Source organism: Natator depressus, chromosome 24 (genome assembly GCF_965152275.1).
Source record: "Natator depressus isolate rNatDep1 chromosome 24, rNatDep2.hap1, whole genome shotgun sequence".
NCBI lineage: Eukaryota > Metazoa > Chordata > Testudines > Cheloniidae > Natator > Natator depressus.
In genome coordinates, this window is record NC_134257.1 from 14,582,712 (window position 1) to 14,609,798 (window position 27,087).

General features: G+C 56.6%; 1 protein-coding gene across 3 annotated transcripts; it reads right to left on the reverse strand.

Moving 5' to 3' along the window:
* Nucleotides 1-273: 273 nt before the first annotated feature.
* HPN (hepsin) lies at nt 274-24,913 on the reverse strand. Of its 3 annotated transcripts, none has more exons than XM_074938558.1 (13): nt 24,895-24,913; nt 22,863-22,964; nt 10,559-10,660; nt 10,017-10,058; nt 9,359-9,488; nt 8,661-8,783; nt 7,184-7,224; nt 5,415-5,580; nt 4,928-5,118; nt 4,481-4,576; nt 2,719-2,861; nt 2,468-2,632; nt 274-2,231 (listed from the first exon to the last, which is right to left on the reverse strand). In XM_074938558.1, exons 2-13 carry the CDS (start codon nt 22,876-22,878, stop codon nt 2,193-2,195), a joined length of 1,254 nt encoding a protein of 417 aa, XP_074794659.1. In that variant the 5' UTR covers nt 22,879-22,964; nt 24,895-24,913; the 3' UTR covers nt 274-2,192. The 3 variants fall into 3 exon arrangements, with proteins under 3 accessions (XP_074794659.1, XP_074794657.1, XP_074794658.1); XM_074938556.1 differs by lacking the exon at nt 24,895-24,913 and adding an exon at nt 24,427-24,580; XM_074938557.1 differs by lacking the exon at nt 24,895-24,913 and adding an exon at nt 24,468-24,562.
* Between the last annotated feature and the right edge of the window lie 2,174 nt (nt 24,914-27,087).

Consider the following 27,087-nt stretch of genomic DNA (forward strand, 5'->3'; position numbering starts at 1 on the left):
GCTAGCCCCGTATCATGGCAGAGCCGAGGACATGGACTGAGCGAAGGGCCATAGGGCAGTTAGTGCGAGGCAAGGCTGTCTCGGCGCCCGGCTGCCTGGCAGGTGGGAACTTGGGACAGCCGCCTGCCTCCGTCCCCAGTCCACAGCGATGAACCCCTGGGCCCCCACTGGCCAAGGCCTCAGCTGCCAGGGTTAGTGACCTCCTAAGCAAATGTGCTCTGGAGCCGCGGGGCGGGGTGGGCGGGAGTCCCAGACGTGTCTAATCAAAACGGTGTTTATTTCTCATTGCAGCAATCACTGTGCAAACATATACAACAAGAGAGACTCGCCCCCAAGGCCTGGGGGAGAGGAGCTAATTCAATAAGCTATGTACAGGAGCCCCCGCCCCCCACCCTCCCAGCCGGATTGCACTGGCTCCCAGGTGTCACCCGCTGAGCAGGGCTGGGGATTAGCAACAGATGGGGGTCGGGGGTAGGGGGGATCCGTGAGAGTTTGTGTAGCAGGGATGCGGCAGGTGTATAGTGAGCTGGTGGGTGGTTGTGTGCGTCCAGGTTAGAATGGGATAGTGTGTGTCCCCGTCCCTGCTGCCCCCTGCTGGAAGGGATGGGCCCTGCTCTCTCTCTGTGTGTGTGCGCACGCGTGTGTGTGTGCGCACACGCACACGGGCGCTGCCCCCTACTGGAGGGGATGGGCCCTGCTCTGTGTGTCCCTCCCTGCTGCCCCCTGCTGGAGAGGATGGGCCCTGTTCTGTGTGTACATTCACCTCTCTAAGCCAAGCTGTTCCCCCTGCCTTCCCCAATCCCTGCTATGGGGTTCCCACCCCACGTACACTCCTTTGACCAATGCCCAGACCACCTGAGCAGGGCGTGTGCCAACCAGTGCTGTGCTCGCTAGACATGACCCTCCATACTCAGCCCCCTGGGATGCAGGGGGCTCAGCCTGGGGCTCCACATAGATGCAGGGGGAGCCCTGGTCCCTTCCCAGCCCCCAAGGACCAATTGCTGGGGCAGGCAATCATAGGAGGTGGGTCCAGCTGGGAGCAGTTCTACCCATGGGGGTGTTAAGGGGGCGGGGTGGATTTGCTGTTGGCAACCCTGGACCCGGTGCTGGGAGGGAGGCTCCCAGCCCCCGGAGGCGTGGGCACCCACTGGGAAGGGGGCAGCCTGGCAGGGATGAAGGCTGAACTCCCTACGCCTCTGGGGCCCTGCTGGGGCAGGGGGAGGCTCTGTCCTGGTTTGGGGCATCAGCTCTGGACCCATGTGTCCAGCAGCCCCCAGGGCTGTGTATTAGGATTCCTCCCAGGCTGTGGGTCAGGGTCTACTTCACCCCACGCAGGGCTTTGTCTCAGCCCCCCCAGGGCTGTGTATTAGGATTCCTCCCAGGGCTGTGAGTCAGGATCTAATCCCCCACCCCGCCCCACCACCCACAGGGCTGAGCTGCTGGCACCGGAGAGCCCCAGGCTGATGGGTCTGCTTTTGCCCAGAACTACAAGGGTTAAGGCCAGGCAGCTCCACCCTGGTTGGCTGATGGTGGCAGAGGGTGTGGCCTATGCAGTCACTCCCACCATTGTTAACCAATCACAGAGAAGCTCTTTTCCAGCCCCCGCCCCCTTGCCCCTGGGATGAAGAACTCCAGCAGGCCCTGGAGCAGCCATAGGAGTAGAACCCATTGGAGGGTGGAGGCTTAAAGGGCCACGCTGCATTGTGATAGGTGGAGCTAGAAAACCCCATTGGCAGGTGGGGTCTTAGAGGGCCGGTGCTGTATTATGATAGTGGATCTATAAGTCCACCATTGGTGGGTGGTGGCTTAAGGGCCACGCTGCATTGTGATAGGTGGATCTGGCCCATTCCTCCCCAGCCCCCACCCACATTCGCATTTAGGGTGACCAGATGTCCTGATTTTATAGGGACAGTCCCGATTTTGGGGTTTTTTCCTTATATAGGCTCCTATTACCCTCCACCCCCATCCCGATTTTTCACGTTTGCTGTCTGGTCACCCTACTCTCATTCCAGTAACGCAGACAAGGCGCTGTGGGGGTCAGAGGTCGAAGGTCATTGGGTTGCAAGGTCCAGTGGGTCATGTAGGAACAGCTGCCCCTCGTGGCTGGAATGGAGGGGGCGGCGTCTGTCTGGCTTGGGGGGCGAGGGGAGGGCTGGCGTAACTCCGTAGTGCAGGAACCTGGGCAGCAGGGGTCAGTGCTGGGAAACGATCCCGCTGGCCAGGGAGTGAGTCTGCAGAGAGAGACATGGGCATCAGGGGCTGGCACAGCTGGGGCGGGACAGACCGGGGGGGATCCAGGCTGGGGAGGGGGTGGCAATGCCACCCCCCTGCAAATACACCGGAGGGATGATCCCTCCTGCCTCCAGGAGGCCAGAGTAGGAGGGATGGGGGGTCAGACTGGGGGATCCCACCCCCCTCAGGGAGAATAGGGGATGATAAATGGAGGGACCATCCCTGCCCCACACACCTTCATGGCCTGGTGGATCCAGTCGTGGAAGGCGCCAACCCTGGTGTAGACCCCCGGCTTTTGGGGCAGGGCGCAGCCGGTGCCCCAGCTGACCACGCCGCAGAGCCGCCAGCGGGGGGTGCGGGAGATGCCGTCCTCACACACAAAGGGCCCCCCGCTGTCACCCTGCCGGGAGGGAGACAGCAAAGAGGTCAGTGCCCTGACACTGGCCCCTACTGCCCGCCCGCCCCGCCCGCCCCGGCCGGCCCCACCTGGCAGGCGTCAGTGCCACCCTCGGCGTAGCCAGCGCAGAACATGCGGGGGCGGATCTGGTTGCCATAGTACTCGGGCGAGTTGCACAGAGCGGTGCTGATGATGGGCACAGAGGCCTCCTGCAGGATGCTGGACTGCTGCCCTGGGGGATACGGGGAGGGAAGAGTGGGCATGGGGTCCCCCGCCGTGCGCCCACCTGCCCTGCATCCACCCCTGCCAAAACCCAACTCCCGCCCCCCCCCAGGGCATCCCGCCCCTATCCCAGCTTCTGCCTGCCCCACATCTGCCCCCCACCCCTGCCCACCCAGCATCCACTTGCCTGCACCCAGCCCCTGCCCACCCAACATCCACTTGCCTGCACCCAGCCCCTGCCCACCTTGCTTCTCCCCACCCAGAACCCAGTGCCCACCTGCCCCTGCACTCAGCCCCCACCTATCCAGCACCCGCCCCACCCCCCAGAACCCAGCTTCCGCCTACCTAGCTCCCACCCCTGCCCATTCCCCTAGCAACTGCCCTGGCACTTGAACTGTAACTCTCCCCCCCACACACACACACCTGCCCACTATATGCCTCCACCTGAACCCTGGCACCTCACCTGCCTGGCATCCACACCAGCATCTGAACACTGGCACCCATCCCTATAGAGGAGGGACCTCCGGAGTGGTGCACCCCCATGGGGGTGGGCTTTCCTGAACTTGGTTCTTGGGGTCAGAATATCATGGGTTGGTCCGGGTGGCATCTTGGGAAGCCCCTCCCCATGGGCAGAGCCTAGCATTGCTACCCATCCAGTTTTTACCTGGTTTTTGGTTTCTGTGTCTGGGTGCCATTTAGGGTTACCAGGTGCCTGGTTTTGGGGGACTTGACAACCCTAAATGGCATCCAAACCAAAAGCCTGGTTACCATGGGCCGGGGGGAGGCTAGGGTTGCTAAGGTCCAGTTTTCAAGTGGAACGCCCAGTCGAAAAGGGACCCTGGAGGCTCCGGTCAGCACCGCTAACCGGGCCATTAAAAGTCCAGTCGGCGGCGCAGCGGGGCTAAGGCAGGCTCCCTGCCTGCCCTGGCTCTGCGCTGCTCCCGGAAGTGGCCAGCATGTCCCTGAGGTCCCTAGGCACTGGGGTGATCAGGGAAGCACCACACACTTCCAGAGCCCACAGGCATTACCCCTGCAGCTCCCATTGGTCAGGAACCACGGCCAATGGGAGTTGCGGGGTCAATGCCTGTGGGTATGGGCAGCGTGCAGAGCCCCCTGGCCCCTCTACCTACGGGCCGCAGGGACGTGCCGGCCGCTTCCAGGAGCAGCGCGGAGCCAGGGCAGTTAGGGAGCCTGCCTTAGCCCTGCTGTACCCAACCCCCTGCCCCGGCCCTGAGCTTGATCCCACACCCCAACCGCCTTGTCCCCAGCCCCACCCCAGAGCCTGCACCTCCAACCAGAGCCCTCACCCCCTCCCGCACTCCAACCCCATTGAGAGGATCCAGTGAGCAACCAGAGGGGGAGAAGGGGCGATGAGGGTGGGCCCTGGGGAAGAGGTGGAGTGGGGTGGGGCCATGGGGGTCTGGTTACCAGGAATTAGAAAGTTGGCAACCCTAGCGGAGCCTCTAACACAGGTCTCTGTTGCTGAATGGCCCATCTTCCTCCATCCCCAGCCCCCCAGCTGTGTGACCCTGATGAGGGCCCCTCCCCCTGGTTGCCCACAGGAAGGGACGGGGCCATGTCTAGGGGTGGGGCTGTGTCCCATGGGGATGGGGGCAGTCACACACTCACCGTAGTACTGGGTGTTGCCCCAGCCGGTCACGGTGCAGACCTTGCCGTCCAGGAGGGGCTGCCCCAGCGCCGGGAGGCAGACGGGCTGGACGTCCTCTGGGGAGACAGAGTCTGGGCATGAGGCATAGCCAAGGGTTGCACGCCACACGCCCACACGGCCACATGCACAACACACACACCGCACACTATACACACGACACGCACATGACTCGAACCCATCGCGCTATGCACACAGATAAATGCCCCCCCACACACACCCACACACACACCTTACACACCCACACACACACTGGTAGGTAAATGCCCACCGCGCACACGCTACAGACACCCCTCACCCCCACACCCCAGCGTCACTAACACGCTCCCACGACAACCCAGGCACAAAGCCCCCACGGGTGGCTCCCTGCAGCGCGTGGTCCCAGGTCCCCGGCCGGGCGCCCCACGCACCGGTGAAGCTGAGGGGCGCGGCCAGGTGCACCAGCGCGATGTCGTTGCCATTCTCCTCGCTGTTGGGGTCCAGGAAGGGAAGGTAGCCCGCGTGGTACACCACGCCCGTCACCCCCGCCTGCTGCCCCCTGCTGGACACCTGAGAGATGGCGCCTGAGAAAACCCGCCAGCGGCTCACCACCCGGTTTCTCCTGCGGGGATGGACAGACAGAGACAGTGCATCAGGGGGCTAGGCGGGGCGGCCACCCCCTCCCCCAACTGGGATGGGGCTGCTGCTGAGAGCTGGGAGCCAGGACTCCTGGGTTCTCTCTCTGGCTCTGACAGGAGTGTGGGGTCTAGTGGTTAGAACGTGGGGGCACTGCGAGCCAGGACTCCTGGGATCTATCCCCAGCTCTGGCAGGGAAGTGGGGTTTTGTGGTTAGAGCAGGGGGGCAGGGCTGAAGGCAGGACTCCTGGGTTCCATCCGCGCTTGGTGCTGGGCACTCACTCAGGGAAGCAGTGTGCGGCGGTGACAACCCACTGGCTGGAGATGATGGAGCCGCCGCAGAGGTGGGTTCCATCATAACGCAGGCTGACCTGCCACGGCCACTTGCCCAGACTGGCGTCCTGGCCTCCCACGATCCGGTCAACAGACAGCTTCCTGCGCCCGCAGTCTGCAGGGGACACGCCAGTCAGTGCCAGCCACCCCCCGCCGCAACCACCAGGGGGAGACAGCACCAAGCCCCCACCCTGCCCCCACAGCCACCCCTGGGGGCCTTGGCCACTCCCCCAGCCTGATCCCAGGGGTAACCAGTGGGGCAGCCCCAGGCGACCCCCCTCCCACCCTGACGCCAAGGGAGGTTTCCTGGGTAACTCTGGAGGCTGCATTTTATCCTCTAGCTTCTTCCACGCTGGCTCTTGGCTGTTTTAACTGGAAACTGCAGGCCCAGGAAGTGCCTGTGCAGGATCTGGCACAATGGGGCCCCGAGCTCGTTCCACCAGACCCCCAGCTGGGGTCAATGGGCCATAGCTCCACTGGAGTCAATGGGGCCAGACCCCCAGCCCATGTCAGTTGGCCGTAGCTTCATTGGACTCAGTGGAAATTTGAGTTTTTGACAAAGTGAAATTTCTCAGGAGAAGCCTCTGCTCTGGTTGAAAACCCAACGTTCCTGTCCCAGAGAGACCGACGTGTACCCTGGGAGCCCCTGGCTCTGGTACCTCGGGGTGTCTCAGCCCACAGACGAGACCAGGGACAGGAGGCAACTGAGCTGCACTGCCCACGAGCACCGCGGCCACGTTCAGAACCCAAACCCTCTGCAGTCTGACACTTCCTTGAAAACTGTTAGTTTCCCTTGGAAATAAAAAATAAATACTTCAACCAGCTCTAATTCGGGCTGATTATGATGAGCACTGACTAGAGAGAGAGAGTGGTATGCATGGGGATGGACACACAGACAGGTTTGTGCAGGAGAGATGAACAGAGGGGTGGCTGGAGAGAAGGAGGGATGGGGGGTGTAGGTGTGGACATGGGTGAATGGAGGAACGGTGGAGGGTGGGTATGGAGGTGGATGGATGGATCGATGGGGGTGTGTAGGTGTGGAGATGGATGGGTGGGTAGATGGCTGGCTGGGTATGGAGGTGGATGGATGGGTAGATGGATAGTGGATGGGTGGCGGGCTGGCTGGATACTGGATGTGTAGATGAATGGGTGGGTAGATGGCTGTCTGTCTGGGTGGGTATGGAGGTGGATGGGTGGATGGATGGAGGGAGTGTGGAATGGAGATGAATGAGGGATGGATGGACAGATAGTGGGGGTGTAGTTGTGGAGATGGATGGATGGGTTGGTATGGAGATGGATAGATGGAGGGGGTGTGGAATGGAGATGGATGGAGGGATGGATTGTGGGTGGATGGCTGTATGAGTATGGAGGTGGATGGAGGGGGTGTGGAATGGAGATGGATGGATAGTGGATGAATGGATGGGTGGACGGGGTGTGGATTAGAGATGGAGGGAGCGATGGATAGTGGGTGTGGAGATGAATGGATGGATAGGGTGTGTGTAGTTGTGGAGATGGATGGGTGGGTAGATGGCTGGCTGTCTGGGTGGGTATGGAGGTGGATGGATGGATGGAGAATGTGGAGACAGATGGATAGCGGGTATGTCAGTGCTGAAATGCATGGGTCGGTAGATGGCTGGCTGGGTATGGAAGTGGGTGGATGGATGGAAGGAAGGACGGGGTGTTGGATGGAGCTATGCCCAGGGCTGAGGGCTTCATACCTTGGCAGAGCGTTGCAAGGAACTGGCCCGTCGGGCAGTCGCTGTAAGACAGAAATGTGAGAGGTCAGTGTGAGGGTGGGGCAGGAGGGGATGTGTGGGGGATGTGAGGTGCGTGTTCACCCCCCACTGAGCATCTGGGGAAGGTGCCACTGCCACGGACACGGGCATGTATGCACACCTCAGACCCACGTACATTCACTGACACAGAGACCAGGCTAGAGAGAAAAGGACAGAAAGTAGGTGTGAGCTGGGGCAGCAGGGGGACAGACACACAGCACGGGGCAGCAGGGGGCGCACACACACACACACAGTTCATTATCATTCATTTATTACGTGATGTTACGATGAACTAACATCATATAGAATCAAGATGTGCTAAATCGATGCAAGTTGTAGGACTAGAGCAGTAGACATTTGCTCGGTAGCCTGAAGGGATATGGATGCGTTCGCTATCTAAGTAAACAGGGCTGAAACACCAGGTCTACAGGCTGAGGCCTGTAATATGTCAGCTTAGTCACACTCGGCCAGAAGCTTAAGAAATGCTGGACATAAGTGACCAAAAACGGGCCCTAAGCTACAAGATTCCTGGGAAAGGTGTTGCAATGGGTGGCATTGGGGAAAATTAACAGGAAGAGTAATTCTGACGAGAGGACACAGTGTCCTAACCTGTGCCCTTGCCCTAGCCCTAACCCTAACTGCAGGGCTTACGTCATGCTAATGACACTAAAAGGAACCATAACCAACCTATGGGAAATGGGGAACCCCAACATTCTTGGGGGACACAATACAAATAAGGAAGAAGAGGGTGGACGCCTTCACATGCACACACAGAGTGTTAGGTGCGGTCAGAATCACCAGACAAAAGAAGGCTCCCAGACTGGGGGAAATGAGCTTCCTACAGGCATAGGTGCTGACTTTTGGTTTGGCCGGTGGGTGCCCCATCCCGGCACCGCCCCTTCCCCAAAGCCCCACCACCACTCTGCCCCACTCCACCTCTTCCTGCCCACGCTCTGCCCCCTCCCCTTAGGTCCTCTCCCCTGAGCATCTCCTGCCCACTGCTCACTCCTTTCTGCCCCCTCCTGCCTTGAAGGCGAGATGTGTGTGTTTGGGGGGCTCAGCCTCCCCCCAAAACTGGCAGGACACAGACAGACACACACACAGAGCAGGGCTTAGACTCTCCCACAGGAACAGCAGGACACACACACACGGCAGGGCCCATCCCCTCCAGCAGGGGGCAGCAGGAACAGAGAGAGAGAGAGAGCGCGCGCGCACAAGAGCACACAGGGCTCAGCCCCTCCAGCAGGGGGCAGCAGGACACGGACACACACACACACACACACACAATGCCAATATAAGAGTAACCGGTTCCCAGGGATCCAGCAGCCCAGGCGTGGGGGAAGGGCTGCCCACAGAGTCCCCCTGCCCCATCCTAGCAGCATGGCACCCGCTGCTGAGCCCCCCGTCCCGCCCCACGCACCAGATGGAGACGACCTCACTGAGTCTATGGGCCAGCGGCAGGCGAGACTCGTCCACACAGAAATATCCCGACGTCCCGTTGGCGCCCACGCGCTCCACGTCCAGCTCCGAGTGCCAGAGAGACCTGGGGAGGGGACAGCGTCACCCACAGGCAACCCACCCCTATCAGAGATCTGCCCCACCGCACAGTGCCCCTCACTCCCAACCCACAGCCCCTGCTCTCCCACACCTGGGTCGCCCCCAGTTCTGTCAGTGCCCCTCACTTGTGACCCACAGCACCTGCTAGCCCACCCCTGGGTCCCCCAACCCAGCTCTCTCACTGCCCCTCACTCCCGACCCGCAGCCCCTGCTAGCCCACCCCTGGGTCCCCACCGGCTCTGCTGGTGCCCCTCACTCCCGACCCGCAGCCCCTGCTAGCCCACCCCTGGGTCCCCACCCAGCTCTGCTGGTGCCCCTCACTCCTGACCCGCAGCCCCTGCTATCCCAGCCCTGGGTTCCCCCCACCCAGCTCTGTCGGCGCCCCTCACTCCCGACCTGCAGCCCCTACTAGCCCAGCCCTGGGTCCCCCCCACCCAGCTCTGCTGGCGCCCCTCACTCCCGACCCGCAGCCCCTGCTGGCCCAGCCCTGGGTCCCCCCCACCCAGCTCTGCTGGCGCCCCTCACTCCCGACCCGCAGCCCCTGCTGGCCCAGGCTGGTACCTGACGAAGCCCATCTCTGCACAGCTCATTGCGGCCACCAGGGCATTGGAGGAGGTGGAGCAGATGAGGCGCCATTTGCCCGCGCTCTCATCGTACAGTGTGAGCCGGAGGTCCGCCGACCCGACCTGGACTGTGGGGTGGGAGGGGGCTGCACTGAGCAAGGGTCTAAGAACGTCGTGGGTCACCCTCCACCTCCCCTCCAGCCCTGCACTAGCACCGCGGGGCAGCCTGTGTCCATGTCTCCCTCCAGTGGCCATCCCCAGCACTGCAACAGCCATCCTCGGGGCTCCCAGCAACAGGGAGGGTGGCTCAGGACAGGGCTCTGGGCTGTTCACAGACCAGCCAATTTCCTACTAACACCCACAGAGTGGCAGCAGGACCCAGTGGACGAGGGCCCTCTACGGGCAGTCAGGACTCCTGGGTTCTATGCCTGGTTCTGGGAGGGGAGTGGGGTCTGATGGGTAGAGGAGGGGCTGGGAGCCAGGACTCCTGGGTTCTATGCCTGGTTCTGGGAGGGGAGTGGGGGTTGGTGGGTTAGAGGAGGGGGATTCGGGTCCTACCCTGGTGTGCACAAGGGGGAGGGTGTCAGACCCCCATACTGAGGGGGGGCCAGTAGCTCCCAGTCATATGGCCCTGAGCAGGGGGCTCCACAACTTACCACCATACAGTCCTTCACTGTCACTCCCCAGCACAGATGTCACTGCAAGAGACAAGAGCCTTAGCGTACATGCAGAGCCCACCAAGCCCAGTAGGGGGCAGCAGGAGGGGGAGCTCCAGGTGCACCCACGGCCGTGATTGTGAGGAATGAGGCTATGGCACCAGGGAATGTGAGCCGGGGGGTTGGAGTGAGGGGCACCGGCAGGGCTGGCAGGTGGGGCTAGCAGGGGGCTACAGGACAGGAGTAAGGGGCATTGAACAGTTGGGGAGGAGTAATGGGGGGCTAGCGGGGGCTGCGGGTCGGGAGTGAGGGGCACCAGAGGGTTGGGTGGGGAAAGCCCAGGGCTGGGCTAGCAGGGGGCTGCAGGTCGAGAGTGAGGGGCACTGGAGGGCTGCGGGGGGGGGTCCAGGGCTGGGCTACCAGGGGGCTGCGGGTCGGGAGTGGGGGGCACTGGAGGGCTGCGGGCGGGGGGGGGAGTCCATGGCTGGGATTGCAGGGCCTGTGGGTCAGGAGTGGGGGGCCCTGGGGGGCCAGGTTCTTACCAATGGCCCACACGCTGGCCCCAACGCCAGCTAAGAGCAGGAAGCCGCCAGTCACGACAGCCACAACCTTGGGCAGCGACCAGCACGGCACCGTGGGGCCCCCTGGAACAGGAGGGGGGTTAATGGGGCTAGGAACGACTCCCCCTCCCTGGATCTCAGAACAGGCTATTGCACTGAGTCCCCCCAGCCGGCTGGGACCCCCCGGCCCAGCACACAGCCCTGGGACTGACCCTGGTATCCCGCCCCAGCTCAGCAGCCCCATATCTCGCCCTAGAGGAGTCACAGGAACCTGCCTGCCAGTGGCCCCCTGCGCCATCCTCCTGCTGTCTGCCCTCCCCCCCCCCCCACCCCCCACTCAGCCAGCCCCCTGGGCTCCTGTCACCCTCCCGCCCGGGGTTGCTGTGGTACCAGAGGGATGGAGGGAGGGGAAAGTAGGCCTGGGGATGAAATAGGGGCCTGGACACCCGAGGGGGTGGGGGTGCCAAGCCTCCACCCCTGTAACCACTAGAACTCCCCCTCCCTCCCTGTACCAGGAATAGAACCCAGGAGTCCTGGCTCCCAGCCTCCTGCTCTAACCACTAGCCCCATCTCTCCTCCCCTCCCCTCCCTTTCCTGCCAGGCACAGAACCCAGGAGTCCTGGCTCCCAGCCCCATCGTGAAGAGTCAATGAATTCTATGTCCCACAGGCCGAGCATGGCGGGGTGGGGGTTGGTCCAGGGGGACTTTGCCCTCGGGCAGAGTGCAGCGACCCAGCAAGCACCTGGCAGAGTTGTTCCCATTGCTGGGGCCCCTGCAGGGGAGGCTGGGCCCCCCCCAGGCATAGCAGGGTCACAGGGGAGGAAACCGGCCCCATGGTGCCACTGACTGGGAGCCCCCATAGCTCAGTTGCCCCGTCTAGGGCCAGAGCACCGACCCCTAGACACTGAGTTTTCTGTGTGCCCCTACAGGAAGGTCCCCCAGCACCCGGGGGTGCCATGCTGCAGGTAGTTGGGTGGCAGGTTTGTAGGGGGCTCCATGCTGCAGGGTTGGGGGCTCAGAAGGGGGTCCGCGTTGCAGGGGCTGAGGAGGGTTGTTTTGCTCTCATACTCAGTGTTAGCCCCAAAGCCCCACATGGCTCTGGAGGTCTGTGTTCCTGGCAGCACCATCCGGTTTAGTTGACTGATTCCCAGCCCCCCTGCTCTGACCACTAACCCCCACCCCCCCCAAGCTGGGATAGAACCCAGGAGTCCTGGGGAGGGGAGTGTCTCTGTGGGGACATGGGTGTGTGGCTGAATCTGTCCCATGGCCAGTGCAGGGCTGAAGGAACGCAGTGCCAGCCCCATGCTGGGCCCTGCCCCAAACCCAGTGCCTCATAGCCAGGGGCCATCTGGGCTGGAGCTGCGGATGCTGTGCTGGGACAGACAGGGAATGGGTGCAGGACGGGTTTCTTGATCTCCTCACACCTGGCCTGGGACGATTGACTCCCCCCCGCCACACACACACACACACCCCGACAGCCCAGCCCAGGTGGGGGGAGGGAGCTGCCAGCCTATACCTGGGGAAGGGGTGAGGGCGGGGTCCAGGGCCTGGCTCAGCCTCACGGCTGCTCCACCACAGGACGAGTGGTGCTCTCTGAAATGTACAGACAGGGAAACTGAGGCACAGAGCAGGGCAATCAGAGCTGGGGATAAAACCCAGAGTCCTGGCTCGCAGCCGCCCACCCCACGAAGTACAGGGACAACACAAAGGCTTCTATGTCTTCAACTGCACTGAAATAATACAATGGCAACACACTAATTCAACAGCCCTAGTGTCACACAACTGGCCTGTGTGTGTGTAAAGTCACCCTGGGAAGGGGGGGGGACACTGGGGCTGTATGTGTGTGTACAGACATCCTGGGGTCACACCACGGGGTTCTGTGTGTGTGTGTTTGTAGAGTTGCCCCGGTGTCACACAATGGGGATGTGTGTGTGTACATTCACCTGGGGAGCATAGTGGGGTTGTATGTGTATGTACAGTCGCCCTGTGTTTCACACAATGGGGCTCTCTGTGTGTGTGCACGTGTGTGTGTGTGTGTGTACAGTTGCCCTAGGGTCAAATAATGGGTGGGTGTGTGGTTGTGTGTACAAGTACAGTCGCCCGGGGGCACAGTGGGTCTGTATGTGTGTGTACAATCATCCTAAGGTCACACAATAGGGCTCTGTGTGTGTGTGTGGTCGCCCGGGAGGGGGGGGGTACAGTGGGTCTGTATGTCTGTGTACAATCATGCTAGGGTCACACAACTGGGCTGTGTGAGTGTGTACAGCCTTCCTGGGGTGGCACAGCAGGGGTGGGTGTGTGAGTGTGTGTGACAGAGAGAGAGAGAGAGAGAGAGAGAGAGTGTGTGTGTGTACACAGCCATCCTGGGGTGGCACAGCAGGGCCAGCGATGAGCAGTACCACGAGCTGGAGCCCTCTGTGAGCACAGCTCTCTGGGGGTCCCTGGGCAGAGCCAGACCTGGCGTGATACACACAGCCCCAGCCAGAGTCAGGGCAATGAGGCCGATCGTCTATGGGGCAGCGCCTAGCGCACAGCCTCTGACCCGCCCCCAGGGAGCAGGCAATAGGGATGGAACTGGCAGGCAGAGGAGACATTAGCTCCCGGCGCTGAATTCAGTTGGACACCCTGCTGAAGCCAGCTGCCCCTCTGCCCCGTTGCATCACTTCCCCAGGCACGGCCAGACAGGCGAAAACTCCTCAAAGCAGGGAGGGCTCTTCCCTTGGGAAAATTCCCACTTTTTGTCAAAACTAAAATATCCCCCCCCCATATCAGTTTTCAGTCCCCAAATTTTATTTTTTTCTTCTCCCAAGGGAAAATCAGAAAGTTCTCGGAGATAGAACCCAGGAGTCCTGGCTCCCAGCCCTGCCTGCTCTAACCACTAGATCCCACTCCCCTCCCAAACCTGGGGAGAGAACCCAGCCTCCCCGGCTCCCAGCCTCCCCCACCACATCCCCTCCCCTCTTCTGCCAAAACTTTTGTTTTCTTGAGAACCTGATTTTCCATCAGAAAAAGAGTCGCAGCCAGGTCAGCCCCACACCAGGGGCAAGGCTGTGTAAGCGGCTGCCCCAGGCACGGAGCAGCCACCCCAGAGACAGGGGTCACCTCCCACCCCCAGCTGCAGGGCCACATGAGCAGCTCGGGCCGTGGTGTCCTCACTGGAAGATGATCAAACCAGCCACTTACCCAAGCTGGGTTCTACTCGGGGCACAACCCCACCCCACCCCCCGCCCCCCCCCAGGGCTCCCCCTGCTCATACAGCATAGAATCATAGAAGATCAGGGTTGGAAGAGACCTCAGGAGGTCACCTAGTCCCACCCCCTGCTCAAAGCAGGACCAACCTCAACTAAATCATCCCATCCAGGGCTTTGTCAAGCCGGGCCTTTAAAACCTCTAAGGAAGGAGATTCCACCACCTCCCTAGGTAACGCATTCCAGTGTTTCACCACCCTCCTAGTGAAATAGTGTTTCCTAATATCCAACCTAAACCGCCCCCACTGCAACTTGAGACCATTGCTCCTTGTTCTGTCATCTGCCACCACTGAGAACAGCCGAGCTCCATCCTCTTTGGAACCCCCCTTCTGGTAGTTAAGGCTGCTCTCAAATCCCCCCTCATTCTTCTCTTCTGCAGACTAAATAATCCCAGTTCCCTCAGCCTCTCCTCATAACTCATGTGCCCCAGCCCCCTGATCACTTCCGTTGCCCTCTGCTGGACTCTCCAATTTGTCCACATCCCTTCTGTAGTCGGGGGGGGACCAAAACTGAATGCAATAATCCAGGTGTGGCCTCACCAGTGCCGAATAGAGGGGAATAATCACTTCCCTTGATCTGCTGGCAATGTTCCTACTAATACAGCCCAAAATGCCATTGGCCTTCTTGGCAACAAGGGCACACTGCTGACTCATATCCAGCTTCTCATCCAGGCCCTTTTCTGCAGAACTGCTGCTTAGCCATTTGGTCCCTAGTCTGTAGCGGTGCATAGGATTCTTCCTTCCTAAGTGCAGGACTCTGCCCTTGTCCTTGTTGAACATCCCACCCTGATGGGTCAGATTCCTTGTGACTCTCCCAGGCCACAAACCGCTAACAGGGGGAACTGCTGAGAAAGCACCAGCCTTGTGGAAGCCACAGACCAGCCTGATCGGTGCTGGGGAAACACCCCTCCAAGCCAGGCAGGGGAGGGAAGAGGGACAGGACCCTAGTGCCCCTCACTGGCACACACAGCAATGACCTGCCAGCCTTGCTGGGGCAATCCCTGCATTGGGATCCCGCCAACCAGCTCAGGGGAACCGTTCCCATCATCCCCTCCGACCAACCCACTGCTGCCCAGCACATGCCCCCGAAATCAGCCAGGCCAAAGTACAGCTTTACTGTTGAGATAAAGGGGGGACTGAAAGCCACAGAAGTGGACAAATGTGGCACGGATGAGTTGATGGATGGAGTCGGAAGGAGGGGTACATGTGGAGATGGATGGATGGAAGGGTACATGGAAGTAAGGAGGGGTACATGTGAGGATGGATGGAGGGAAGGAGGGATACATGGAGGGAAGGAGGGATACATGTGAGATACATGTGGAGATGGATGGATGAATGAATGGATGGAGGGAAGGAGGGGTACATATGGAGGGAGGGAGGGATATATGTAAATAATACAGCAGGGCAAAGATTATCCAACAAGTTCTGGGAATGTACTGGAGAATTTTTTTTATTTCAGATGGTGGAGAAAGCTAGTGGGGAGAGGCTGTTCTAGATTTGACTTTGCCAAATAGGGAGGAACAGGTTGAATTTGAAAGTGGAAGGCAGCTTAGGTGAAAGTGTTCATGAAATGATCATGATGAGTTTGTGATTCTAAGGAACTGGGAAAACAGCACAATAAAGATAATGGATTTCAAGAAGGCAGAGACTTTAGCAAACAAAGAGTTGGAGGTAAGATCCCATGGGAAGCAAGTATAAGGGGAAAAAGAATTTGAGAGAGTTGGCAGTTTTTCTTAGAGATGTAATTAAAGGGAACAAGAGCAAACTATCCCATTTCAAAGGAAAGATAGGAAGTATGACAACAGACCACCCTGTCTTAACCAGGAGATCTTCAATGCTCTGAAACTCAAAAAAGAGAGTCCTACAAAAATTGGAAATTAAGTCAAACTACAAAGGATGAATATAAACAAAACAACGCAGGGACAAAATTAGAAAGGCCAAGGCACAAAACAAGATTAAACTAGCTAGAGACATAAAGGGTAACGAGAAAACATTCTACAAATACATTAGAAACAGCAGGCAGACCTGGACAGGGTAGGCCCATTACACAGTGGAGAGGGCTGGGGGGAAACAATAACAGAAAATGTGGAAATGGCAGAAGTGATCAATGACTTTGTTGTTTCGGTTTTCACCAAAAAGGTTAATGGTGATTGGATGTCTAACCTAGTGAATGCCAGTGAAAATGTGGTAGGATCAGAGGCTAAAATAGGGAAAGAACAAGTCTAAAATTACTCAGACAAGTTAGCAAAAAGAAAAGGAGTACTTGTGGCACCTTAGAGACTAACCAATTTATTTGAGCATGAGCTTTCGTGAGCTACAGCTCACTTCATCGGATGCATACTGTGGAAAATACAGAAGATGTTTTTATACACACAGACCATGAAAAAATGGGTGTTTATCACTACAAAAGGTTTTCTCTCCCCCCACCCCACTCTCCTGCTGGTAATAGCTTATCTAAAGTGATCACTCTCCTTACAATGTGTATGATAATCAAGGTGGGCCATTTCCAGCACAAATCCAGGTTTAGATCTCTTCAAGTCACCAGGGCCTGATTAAATACATCCTCGAATGCATAAGGAGCTGACTGAGGAGATATCTGAGCCATGAGTGATTATCTGTGAAAAGTCATGGAAGATGGAAGAGATACCAGAGGACTGGAAAAGGACAAATATTAGTGCCCATCTATAAAAAGGGAAATAAGGACAACCCGGGGAATTACAGACCAGTCATCTTAACTTCTGTACCCAGAAAGATAATGGAGCAAATAAGCAATCAATTTGCAAACACCTAGAAGATAATAAGGTAAATAACAGTCAGCATGGATTTTGTCAAGAACATATTGTGTCAAACCAACCTAATAGCTTTCTTTGACAGTGTAACAAGATTTGTGGATGGGGGGGAAGCGGTAGATGTGGTATATCTTGACTTCAGTAAAGCTTTTGATACTGTCTCGCATGACCTTCTCAAAGATAAACTAGGGAAATACAACCTAGATGGAGCTACTATAAGGAGGGTGCAAAACTGGCTGGAAAACTGTTCCCGAGAGTAGTTATCAGTGGTTCACAGTCATGGTGGGGTCCTGCAGGGATCAGTTCTGGGTCCAGTTCTGTTCAATATCTTCATCAATGATTTAGATAATGGCAGTACGCTTATAAAGTTTGTGGACGATACCAAGCTGGGAGGGGTTGCAAGTGCTTTAGAGGATAGGATTAAAATTCAAAATGATCTGGACAAACTGAAGAAATAGTCTGTGGTAAATAGGATGAAATTCAATAAGGACAAATGCAAAGTACTTCACTTGGGAAGGAACAATCAGTTGAACATATACACAATGGGAAATGACTGCCTAGGAAGGAGTACTGCGGAAAGTGATCTGAGGGTCATAGTGGATCACAAGCTAAATATAACTCAACAGTGTAACACTGCTGCAAAAAAAAAAAAAAGCAATCATTCTGGGATCAGGAACAGTCAACATGGATTTACCAAGGGCAAGTCATGTCTGACCAACCTGATTGCCTTCTATGATGAGAGAACTGGCTCTGTGGATATGGGAAAAGCAGTGGATGTGATATATCTTGACTTTAGCAAAGCTTTTGACACGGTCTCCCACAGTATTCTTGCCAGCAAGTTTAAAAAGTATGGATTGGATGAATGGACTATAAGGTGGATAGAAAGCTGGCTAGATCATCGGGCTCAACGGGTAGTGATCAACGGCTCGATGTATAGTTGGCAGCCAGAATCAGGCAGAGTGCCCTAGGGGTCGGTCCTGGGGCCGGTTTTGTTCAACATCTTCATTAATGATCTGGAGGATGGTGTGGATTGCAACCTCAGCAAGTTCGCAGATGACACTAAGCTGCGGGGAGAGGTAGATACGCTGGAGGGTAGGGATAGGGTCCAGAGTGACTTAGACAAATTGGAGGATTGGGTCAAAAGAAATCTGATGAGGTTCAACAAGAACTAGTGCAGAGTTCTGCACTTAGAACGGAAGAATCCCATGCACCGCTACAGGCTGGGGACCGACTGGCTAAGCAGCAGTTCTGCAGAAAAGGACCTGGGGATTACAGTGGATGAGAAGCTGGATATGAGTCAGCAGGGTGCCCTCGTTGCCAAGAAGGCCAACGGCATATTGGGCGGTATTAGTAGGAGCATTGCCAGCAGATCGAGGGAAGTGATTATTCCCCTCTATTCAGCAATGGTGAGGTCTCCTGGAGTATTGCATTCAGTTTTGGTCCCCCCACTACAGAACGGAAGTGGACAAATTGGAGAGAGTCCAGCGGAGGGCAACGAAAATGATTAGGGGGCTGGAGCATGTGACTTACGAGGAGAGGCTGAAGGAACTTGGGTTATTTAGTCTGCAGAAGAGAAGAGGGGGGATTTGATAGCAGCTTTCAATAACCTGAAGGTGGGTTCCAAAGAGGATGGACCTAGGCTGTTCTCAGTGGTGGCAGATGACAGAGCGAGGAGCAATGGTCTCAAGTTGCAGTGAGGGAGGTCTAGGTTGGATATTAGGAAACACTATTTCACTAGGAGGGTGGTGAAGCACTGGAATGGGTTACCTAGGGAGGTGGTAGACTCTCCATCCTTAGAGGTTTTTAAGGCCTGGCTTGACAAAGCCTTGGCTGCGATGATCTAGATGACCTTTTGAGGTTTCTTCCAACCCTAATATTCTATGATGTATTAGCAGGAATGTTGTAATCAAGACAAGAAAAGTAATTCTTCTGCTCTACTCCACACTGATTAGGCCTCAGCTGGAGTGCTGTATCCAGTTCTGGGTGCCACATTTCAGAAAAGATGTGGAGAAATTGGAGAAAGTCCAGAGGAGAGCAACAAAAATTATTAAAGATCTAGAAAACATGAGCTATGAGAAAAGACTGAAAAAACTGGGTTTGCTTAGTTTGGAGAAGAGAAGACTGAGAGGGGACATGGTAACAGTTTTCAAGTACATAAAAGGTTGTTACAAGGAGGAGGGTGACAAATTGTTCTGATTAACCTCTGAGGATAGGACAAGAAGCAATGGGCTTAAATTGCAGCAGGGTGGTTTAGGTTGGACATTAGGAAAAGCTTCCTAACTGTCAGGGTGATTACGCATGGAACAAATTGCCTAGAGAGGTTGTGGAATCTCTGCCACTGGAGGTTTTTAAGAGCATGTTAGACAAACACCTGTCAGGGACGGTTTAGCTAGTATGCAGTCCTGCCTTGAGTGCAGGGGACTGGACTAGATAACCTCTCAAGGTACCTTCCAGTCCTACACTTCTATGATTCTATGTGGGCTGACGGCTGGCTGGAGCAGTGTGTGTGTGGAGATGGATGGGATGCGTGTGGAGATGGATGAATGGATGGATGGAGAGGTATGTGTGGGAATGGATAGATGGATACATGGATGGATGAGATGTGTGTGGAGATTGAGGGAGGGGAACATATACATATTATTTGGCTATCAGATCACTTCACCTCCATACTCCATGAAGAAACCCTAAATCGATAAAGCCTGTAACACCACTGCAGCTGACATCTGATAGCACTGTTAGTATTTATTAGTAAATATTCACCCTTTTAGTCCTTTACTTTCAGCATATTTGATTCATTTATATATCAACTATGCTTTAGAATCTTTATGATATTAACAAAAGGAGATGTTTGAATTCTAAGGACCAAAACACTGGGCCTTGTCCTATAAGTAACCCTAGTCAGGTATTTTATCTATTAGGCTTTAATCTAATAATCTGTGGCATCTCCATGCCTATAGAACTCCAGATATCCTTGATTCCCTTAATCAGAGACTAAAATAGGGAAAGAACAAGTCAAAAATTACTTAGACAAGTTAGATGTCTTCAGGTCCCAGGGCCTGATGAAGTGCATCCTAGAATATCTGAGGAAATATCTGAACCATTAGCGATTATCTTCGAAAAGTCATGGAAGATGGGAGAGATTCCAGAAGACAGGAAAAGGGCAAATATAGTGCCAATTTATAAAAAGGGAAATAAGGACAACCCGGGGAATTACAGACCAGTCATCTTAACTTCTGTACTCGGAAAGATAATGGAGCAAATAATTAAGCAATCAATTTGCAAATATCTAGAAGATAATAAGACAATAAATAACAGTCAGCATGGATTTGTCAAGAACAAAACTTGTCAAACCAACCTAATTAGCTCTCTTTGACAGAATAACAAGCCTTGATGGGGGGAAGCAGTAGACGTGGTGTATCTTGATGTTAGTAAAGCTTTTGATACGGTCTCACATGACTGTCTCATAAACAAACTGGGAAATGCAACCTAGATGGAGCTATTAGAAGGTGGGTTCATAACTGGCTAGAAAACCGTTCCCAGAGAAAGAAAAGGAGTACTTGTGGCACCTTAGAGACTAACCAAGTTCCCAGAGAGTAGTTCTCAGTGGTTCACAGTCATGCTGGAAGGGTATATCAAGTGGGGTCCCGCAGGGATCAGTTCTGGGTCCAGTTCTGTTCAATATCTTCATCAATGATTTAGATAATGGCAGTACAGTTATAAAGTTTGTGGATGAAACCAAGCTGGGAGGGGTTGCAAGTGCTTTGGAGGATAGGATTAAAATTCAAAATGATCTGGACAAACTGAAGAAATAGTCTGTGGTAAATAGGATGAAATTCAATAAGGACAAATGCAAAGTACTCCACTTAGGAAGGAAAAATCAGTTGCACACATACACAATAGGAAATGACTGCCTAGGAAGGAGTACTGCAAAAAGTGATCTGAGGGTCATAGTGGACCACAAGCTAAATATAACTCAACAGTATAACACTGCAGCAAAAAAAGCGAACATTGTTCTGGGATGTATTAGCAGGGGTGTTGTAAGCAAGATACGAGAAGTAATTCTTCCGCTCTGCTCTGCGCTGATTAGGCTTCAACTGGACCATTTTGTCCAGTTCTGGGCACCACATTTCAGGAAAGATGTGAAGAATTGGAGAAAGAGAGAAGAGCAACAAAAATGGTTAAAGGTCTAGAAAACATGACCTATGAGGGAAGATTGAAAAAATTGGGGGTTTGTTTCGTCTGGAGAAGAGAAGACTGAGAGGGGACATGATGACAGTTTTCAAGTACATAAAAGGTTGTTACAAGGAGGAGGAAGAAAAATTGTTCTTCTTAACCTCTGAGGACAGGACAAGAAGCAATGGGCTTAAATTACAGCAAGGGCGGTTTAGTTTAGACATTAGGAAAAACTTCCTAACTGTCAGGGTGGGTAGGCACTGGAATAAATTGCCTAGGGAGGTTGTTGAATCTCCATCATTGGAGCTTTTTAAGAGCAGGCTGGACAAACACCTGTCAGGGATGGTCTAGATAATACTCAGTCCTGCCATGAGTGCAGGGGACTGGGCTAAATGACCTCTCAAGGTCTCTTCCCGTTCTATGATTCTATTAATGTAGATCTCATGCTGACATAAGCATATATAAACCTGGGATTGATGAGGGGTGATGTTTCGTAGGGGGAATCACTAGGGAAGAATGACCATGGGGAAAGGAGGACCCACTGAGAGAGATTATCTTGAACAACGTTGGTCGTCTCCACTGTAAATAATGATGCCTTCACACATCAATCGTTAAAGATTTCCTCTGAAAGGAAAGCCCATCGGAACAGATGGTTCTGGGCAGGGGGCTGGAACCATGTGCATAGTGGGGGTTCTGAGAGCCATTGAACCAAACTGTAAACCCTGGATATGATGGAAACCGATTCAAGCCAGGGGGTGCAGCAGCACCTCCAGTACCCCTAGTCCTGGGGGCGGGGTTTGTGGCAAGGAGGGGTCTCTTTGTCTATGTATTGACAGAAGGTTTGGAACTTAGTTGGAGGATGAAACTGCGTGTCCCACCAGTTCCAGTGGAGAAGGGACACAGCCGACTCTGCCCCTCACCCCGGGGTGGGGCTGGATCTGTTCTTTCTGTGCCAATCTCCAACTGTGGATTTTGGTTACAGAATTCCAGCTGACCCTCTTATGTGACAATCTCAAACTGCCATTAACTTCAGACATGCCACAACATCACCTCTGCCCCTCCTCTGCCAGCTGGGCCAACTCCTCACCCCCACCAGCCATGCACTAACTCCCCACCCCTCTCCCGCAGGCTTCAGCCGCCTCCCCACCCCCATCTGGCCCTGGCCCTGGCCCTTCTCCCCAGCCTGGGGGGGGGGGGGAGCCAGGAGTGGGGGACCAGCAGGGAGCTCAGTTCAGGCAGCGTGACCCTCTCGTGTTCTCTGCCCAGCCATCTGGCACTGTTAATGATCAATTTCTGCTGCAGTTCGGGGAGTGGAGTGGGATCAGAAAAGAGGTAGAGGGGAGTGTGGATTCGGAAGGGGGCAGACAGGTGTGGGATGTAGGATTGGGAGCATGGGATCAGGGCCCATCGGAGGGGTGGGAGCAAGGATTGGGGAGGTGTGGGGGACTGGAGAAGGGGGTGTTGGATCAGGGAAGGGATTGGAGAAGGAGCAGGGACATGGGATCAGGGATCGAGAAGGGTGGGGGTGTGAAATATGGGACCGGGGGAGGGGATCAGGGATTAGGAAGGGGCAGGGGTGTGGGATACAGGCCTGGGGGAGTGGTGGGATCAGGGATTGGGAAGGGGTGGGGTGTGAGATCTGGGACTGCGGGAGGGACATGGGATCAGGGATTGGGGAGCGGTGGTGGTGTCAGATCTGGGATTGGGGAAGGGGTGGGATCTGGGATTGGGGAAGGGGTGGGGGTGTAGGATATGGGACGGAGGAAGGGGAGGGATGTGAGATCAGGGTTTGGGGAGGCAGGGTGGAATATGGGACTGGGGAGGGGTGGGATCAGGGATTCGGAAGGGGTGGGAAGGATATGGGACTGGGGGAGTTGTGGGATGGGGGAGGGGTGGGGGGATTGGAGATGGGGGTGTTGGATCAGGGAAAGTAGGAGGGATTGGGGAGGGGGGAGGGGCATGGGTGGGATCAGGGATCCCCCAATCATAGGGGGCACGGCGCTGGCTCGGGCAGGGAGTGGGATGTGGGATTGGGGCAGGAGCAGCCCGCGGCCCAGCTCCCCTGCGACTCACTCACCGTCTTTCTCAGCCATCTCCTTGCAGCGGTTAATGATTGACTGGGGCCACTGGGCCGGGCCAGACAGACCCCGCTCCCCTGGCACCCAGCAAGTCCTGCACCCTGGGGACAGAAAGCACAGTGGGGCGGTGACTACAGGGTTCCCAGCCCTGGCTGGCGCCAGTGCAGGACTCCCGGGCTCTGAGATCCCGCCCGGGGACCCCAAATCCCCTGCCTCTGCAGCCTTTCACCCCACAAGCCTGGACACACAGGGATGGTTTGCTGGGAGCTGAGGTGCAGCCACTTCTCAGGCGGGGCAGCTGGGGAACAGCTGCACATAACATCGCAAGGGGACAGCTCACCCGGTGCTGACATGCAGCCACATCTGGGGTGGGGCCCAATTCTGTGCTGTCCAAACTCCACGTACTGAACCACATCCCCTGCAAGCCCATGGGGCAGGCACTGGCTGTGGGCGCCGCACTGAGGGGAGACAACCACAGCAGCCAGCCAGCCACTGCCGAGCCTGCACTGCTGTTTTGGCAACGGGCAGCGCTGGATAAACCATACCCCCACGCGCCTTTCCATCCACCCATCCCCCATCCAGCCACCCTCCCCCTCCCCCCACACACCCCTCCATCCACCCATCCATCCCCCCACGCACCCCTCCATCCTCCCTTCCCCCAACCAGACACCCACACATCCCCCCCACACACACCCCTCCCTCCATCCATCCCCCATCCAGCCACCCGCCCCTCCCCCATGCACCCCCCATCCAGCCACCCCTCCATCCACCCACACATTCCCCACACACACACCCCTCCATCCACCCATCCCCCACCCAGACACCCACACATCCCCCCCCCCCCCGTGCACTCTTCCATCCACCCATCCCTCATCCGGCCACCCGCTCCTCCCTGCACACACCCCTCCATCCAACCACGCACCCCTCCATCCACCCACACATCCCCCCACACACACCCCTCCATCCACCCATCCCCCACCCAGACACCCACACATCCCCCCCCCGTGCACTCTTCCATCCACCCATCCCCCATCCAGCCACCCGCTCCTCCCTGCACACACCCCCATTCAGCCACCCGCCCCTCTCCCCAGGCACCCCTCCATCCACACATCCCCCATCCAGACGCCCACCCATCCCGCCCACACATCTCAGTCCACCCATCCATCCCCCCACATGCCCCTCCATCCACTCATTGACCCCACTCACCCCCCCCATTCTCCCTCACACCCCTCCACCCATCCACCCTCCCCACACACCCATCCCCCAGGGGGAGAAGTGATTTGGGTCTGGTGCCCAAGGGGGCGGGAGATTTGGGGCACAGTGCCCAGTGGGGGTCAGAGTGGGGAGCTGAGTGTGGAGCCCAGGGGAAGGGGTGATGTGGGTGCGGTGCCCAGGGGGCCCGGGACAGGGGTGTCTGTGGTAGGGGTGTCTGAGCACGGTGCCCTGGGTGGGGGTGCCCGGGGGGGGTGTCCGGGGCACGGTGCCGGGGTGGGGGAGTCCGGGAGCAGTGCCTGGGGCAGGGGAGTCTGGGGCGGCGGGTGCCCGGGGCGGGAGGTCCCTTACCGGCGACACGTCCCTCCCGCTCCGGCTGCCTGCGGGCTCACCGTGCAGCTGGCCGGGGCTCCCCCGAGCTAGGCGGCTGGGCACGGGCCGGCATGGCGGGGGGCGCCGGGCTGAGCGGGCCGATGGCTCACCTGGAGCGGACGGAGCCGGGGGCCCGGGAGGGGAGGGCCGGGCAGGGCTGCCCAGTGGGCGTGGCAGCTCCAGGACACCTGTGCACGCCCCCCCCCAGCGCCCCCCGGGGAGGGGGCAGGAGGCCAGGCTATACACAGCACAGGTGGGGGGGGGAGACGGTAACTGGAGGGGAGAGGGGTCTAACGTTTGGGGGGCGGGGTCTGGGAGCCAGGACTCCTGGGTTCCATCCCACCTCTGGGGGGAGTGCCCTGCCAGGAAGTCTCTCCCCTCGCCGTCCCGGGGGCTGGCTGGGCAGGTAGCCCCCCCCCCCCGCATTTTCCTGGCAGTGTCGCTTACCGCTGCCGCCTCCCTTCGCTCAATGGGGCCATTGTGTCCTGTGCCCCTCGGGGCTCCCCTTAGCCTGGGAGGAGGGGAGTGGGGGCGGCAGATGGGAAACCTGCCCTGGCTGGGTCCCAAGCTGCTGGCTGCTAGGCCTGGCATTGTCCAGGGGAGGAGCCCACACTCTACTGTCCCCCTTCGACCCCGGGTATAGAGGGGAAACTGAGGCACGGTGAGATATTCAAGGGTAGAACCCAGGAGTCCCGGCTCCCAGTCTCTGCTCTAACCACAAAGCCGGACAGCCAGCTAACAAGGGCCCCCATTTGTCAATGGGCTCACAGCGGAGGCTAATGTTGGCTTAACACTAATTTGCAACCCTGGAAAGGCTGCACCACAAAGTGTCTCCTCTTACAGCCTGGTGTAAATCAGGAGGGACCCCATTGCAGTCACTGTGGTGGATCCCTCTCTCAGTAACACTGGTGTAAATCCACTGATGCATCTGACTGCAGCCTGCCCTGTTTCTCTCCCCCCCAGCCCCACTGGCCCCTTTCCCATGGGCAGAAAGGGGCCAATCCTGCGCTCTGGGCCTGCATCCAGCCAGCCCCTGGAACAGGCACCTGAGGATGGCGGGGACAGGCAGCTCCCAGCTCCCCAAGCCAGAGGGGTTTGCTGACTCGGGTCTCTGAGTGCCTGCTCCAACTGCGAATGAGCCCGGAGGTGCCGGGAATCAGCCTACTGCCCCCCAAGTCCTGCTGCCACTCTTGATTTGCTCTGGTTAATGCACAGCGGGTTATAGCATGTCTGTGCTAGATTGGGAGGGGAAACTGAGGCACACAGTGGGGGAGGGACTGGCCCAAGGCCACATGGCAGGCCAGTGGCCCAGCTAGGAACAGAATCCAGGTGTCCCGAGCCTTAGTCTAGTTCTCCACCAACTTGGCCATGCAGGACAGAAAGTTATAACCCTGAGAGCCCAGATCAGTTGGAATTAAATGACCAACACGGGTCACTAGACAAGGTCAAGGTCCCACCGGCCACTTATCGGGGCATTTCAGCATCCAGTGCAGGCAAGCGAATCTGGGAACCTTCGAGGGAACCCATTTCCCATTAGAGAGATTGGGGCCCCCCATTGTGCCAGGCACTGCACAGGCCCCGACTGAGATCAGGGCCCTGTTGTGCCAGGCTGTCATAAATATAAAGGGAAGGGTAAACACCTTTAAAATCCCTCCTGGCCAGAGGAAAAACCCTTTCACCTGTAAAGGGTTAAGAAGCTAGGATAACCTCGCTGGCATCTGACCAAAATGACCAATGATGAGACAAGATACTTTCAAAGCTGGAGGGGGGAGAAACAAAGGGTCTCTCTGTCTGTGGGATGTTTTCGGCCAGGAACAGAACAGGAATGGAGTCTTAGAACTTAATAACTAATCTAATTAGATATGCGTTAGAGTCTGTTTTGTTTAAATGGCTGATAAAATAACCTGTGCTGAATGGAATGTATATTCCTGTTTTTGTGTCTTTTTGTAACTTAAGGTTTTACCTAGAGGGATTCTCTATGTTTTGAATCTGATTACCTTGTAAGGTATTTACCATCCTGATTTTACAGAGGTGATTCTTTTACTTTTTCTTCAATTAAAATTCTTCTTTTAAGAACCTGATGGCTTTTTTCATTGTTCTTAAGATCCAAGGGTTTGCATCTGTGTTCACCTATGCAAATTGGTGAGGATTTTTATCAAGCCTTCCCCAGGAAAGGGGGTGTACGGCTTGGGGGGATTCTGGGGAGAAAGACGTTTCCAAGCAGGCTCTTTCCTTGTTATATATTTGTTAGACGCTTGGTGATGGCAGCAATAAAGTCCAAGGGCAAAAGGTAAAATAGTTTGTACCTTGGGGAAGTTTTAACCTAAGCTGGTAAAAATAAGCTTAGGGGGTTTTCATGCAGGTCCCCACATCTGTACCCTAGAGTTCAGAGTGAGGAAGGAACCTTGACACAGGCACTGCACAGACCCCAACTGAGATCAGGGCCCCGTTGCGCCAGGAGCTGCACAGACCCCGACTGAGATCAGGGCTTCATTGTGCCAGGTGCTGCACAGACCCCAACATAGATCAGGAGCCCCCACTGCACTGAGTGCTGCACAGATGCTGTTGTCAGATATTTGGCTGCATGTGTGCATTCTCCCGGTGTGCTGCCCCAGCTCTGCGCAGACAGCCGGCACAGCA

What these genes read in the sequence shown, in the direction of transcription:
- HPN (XM_074938558.1), bottom strand. An exon ending in GGCCAGCGTGTGGGCCATTG is followed by an intron (nt 10,059 to 10,558) that starts GTAAGAACCTGG and finishes TGTCTCTTGCAG; the next exon opens with TGACATCTGTGCTGGGGAGT. An exon ending in CAGTGAAGGACTGTATGGTG is followed by an intron (nt 9,489 to 10,016) that starts GTAAGTTGTGGA and finishes CCCACCCCACAG; the next exon opens with TCCAGGTCGGGTCGGCGGAC.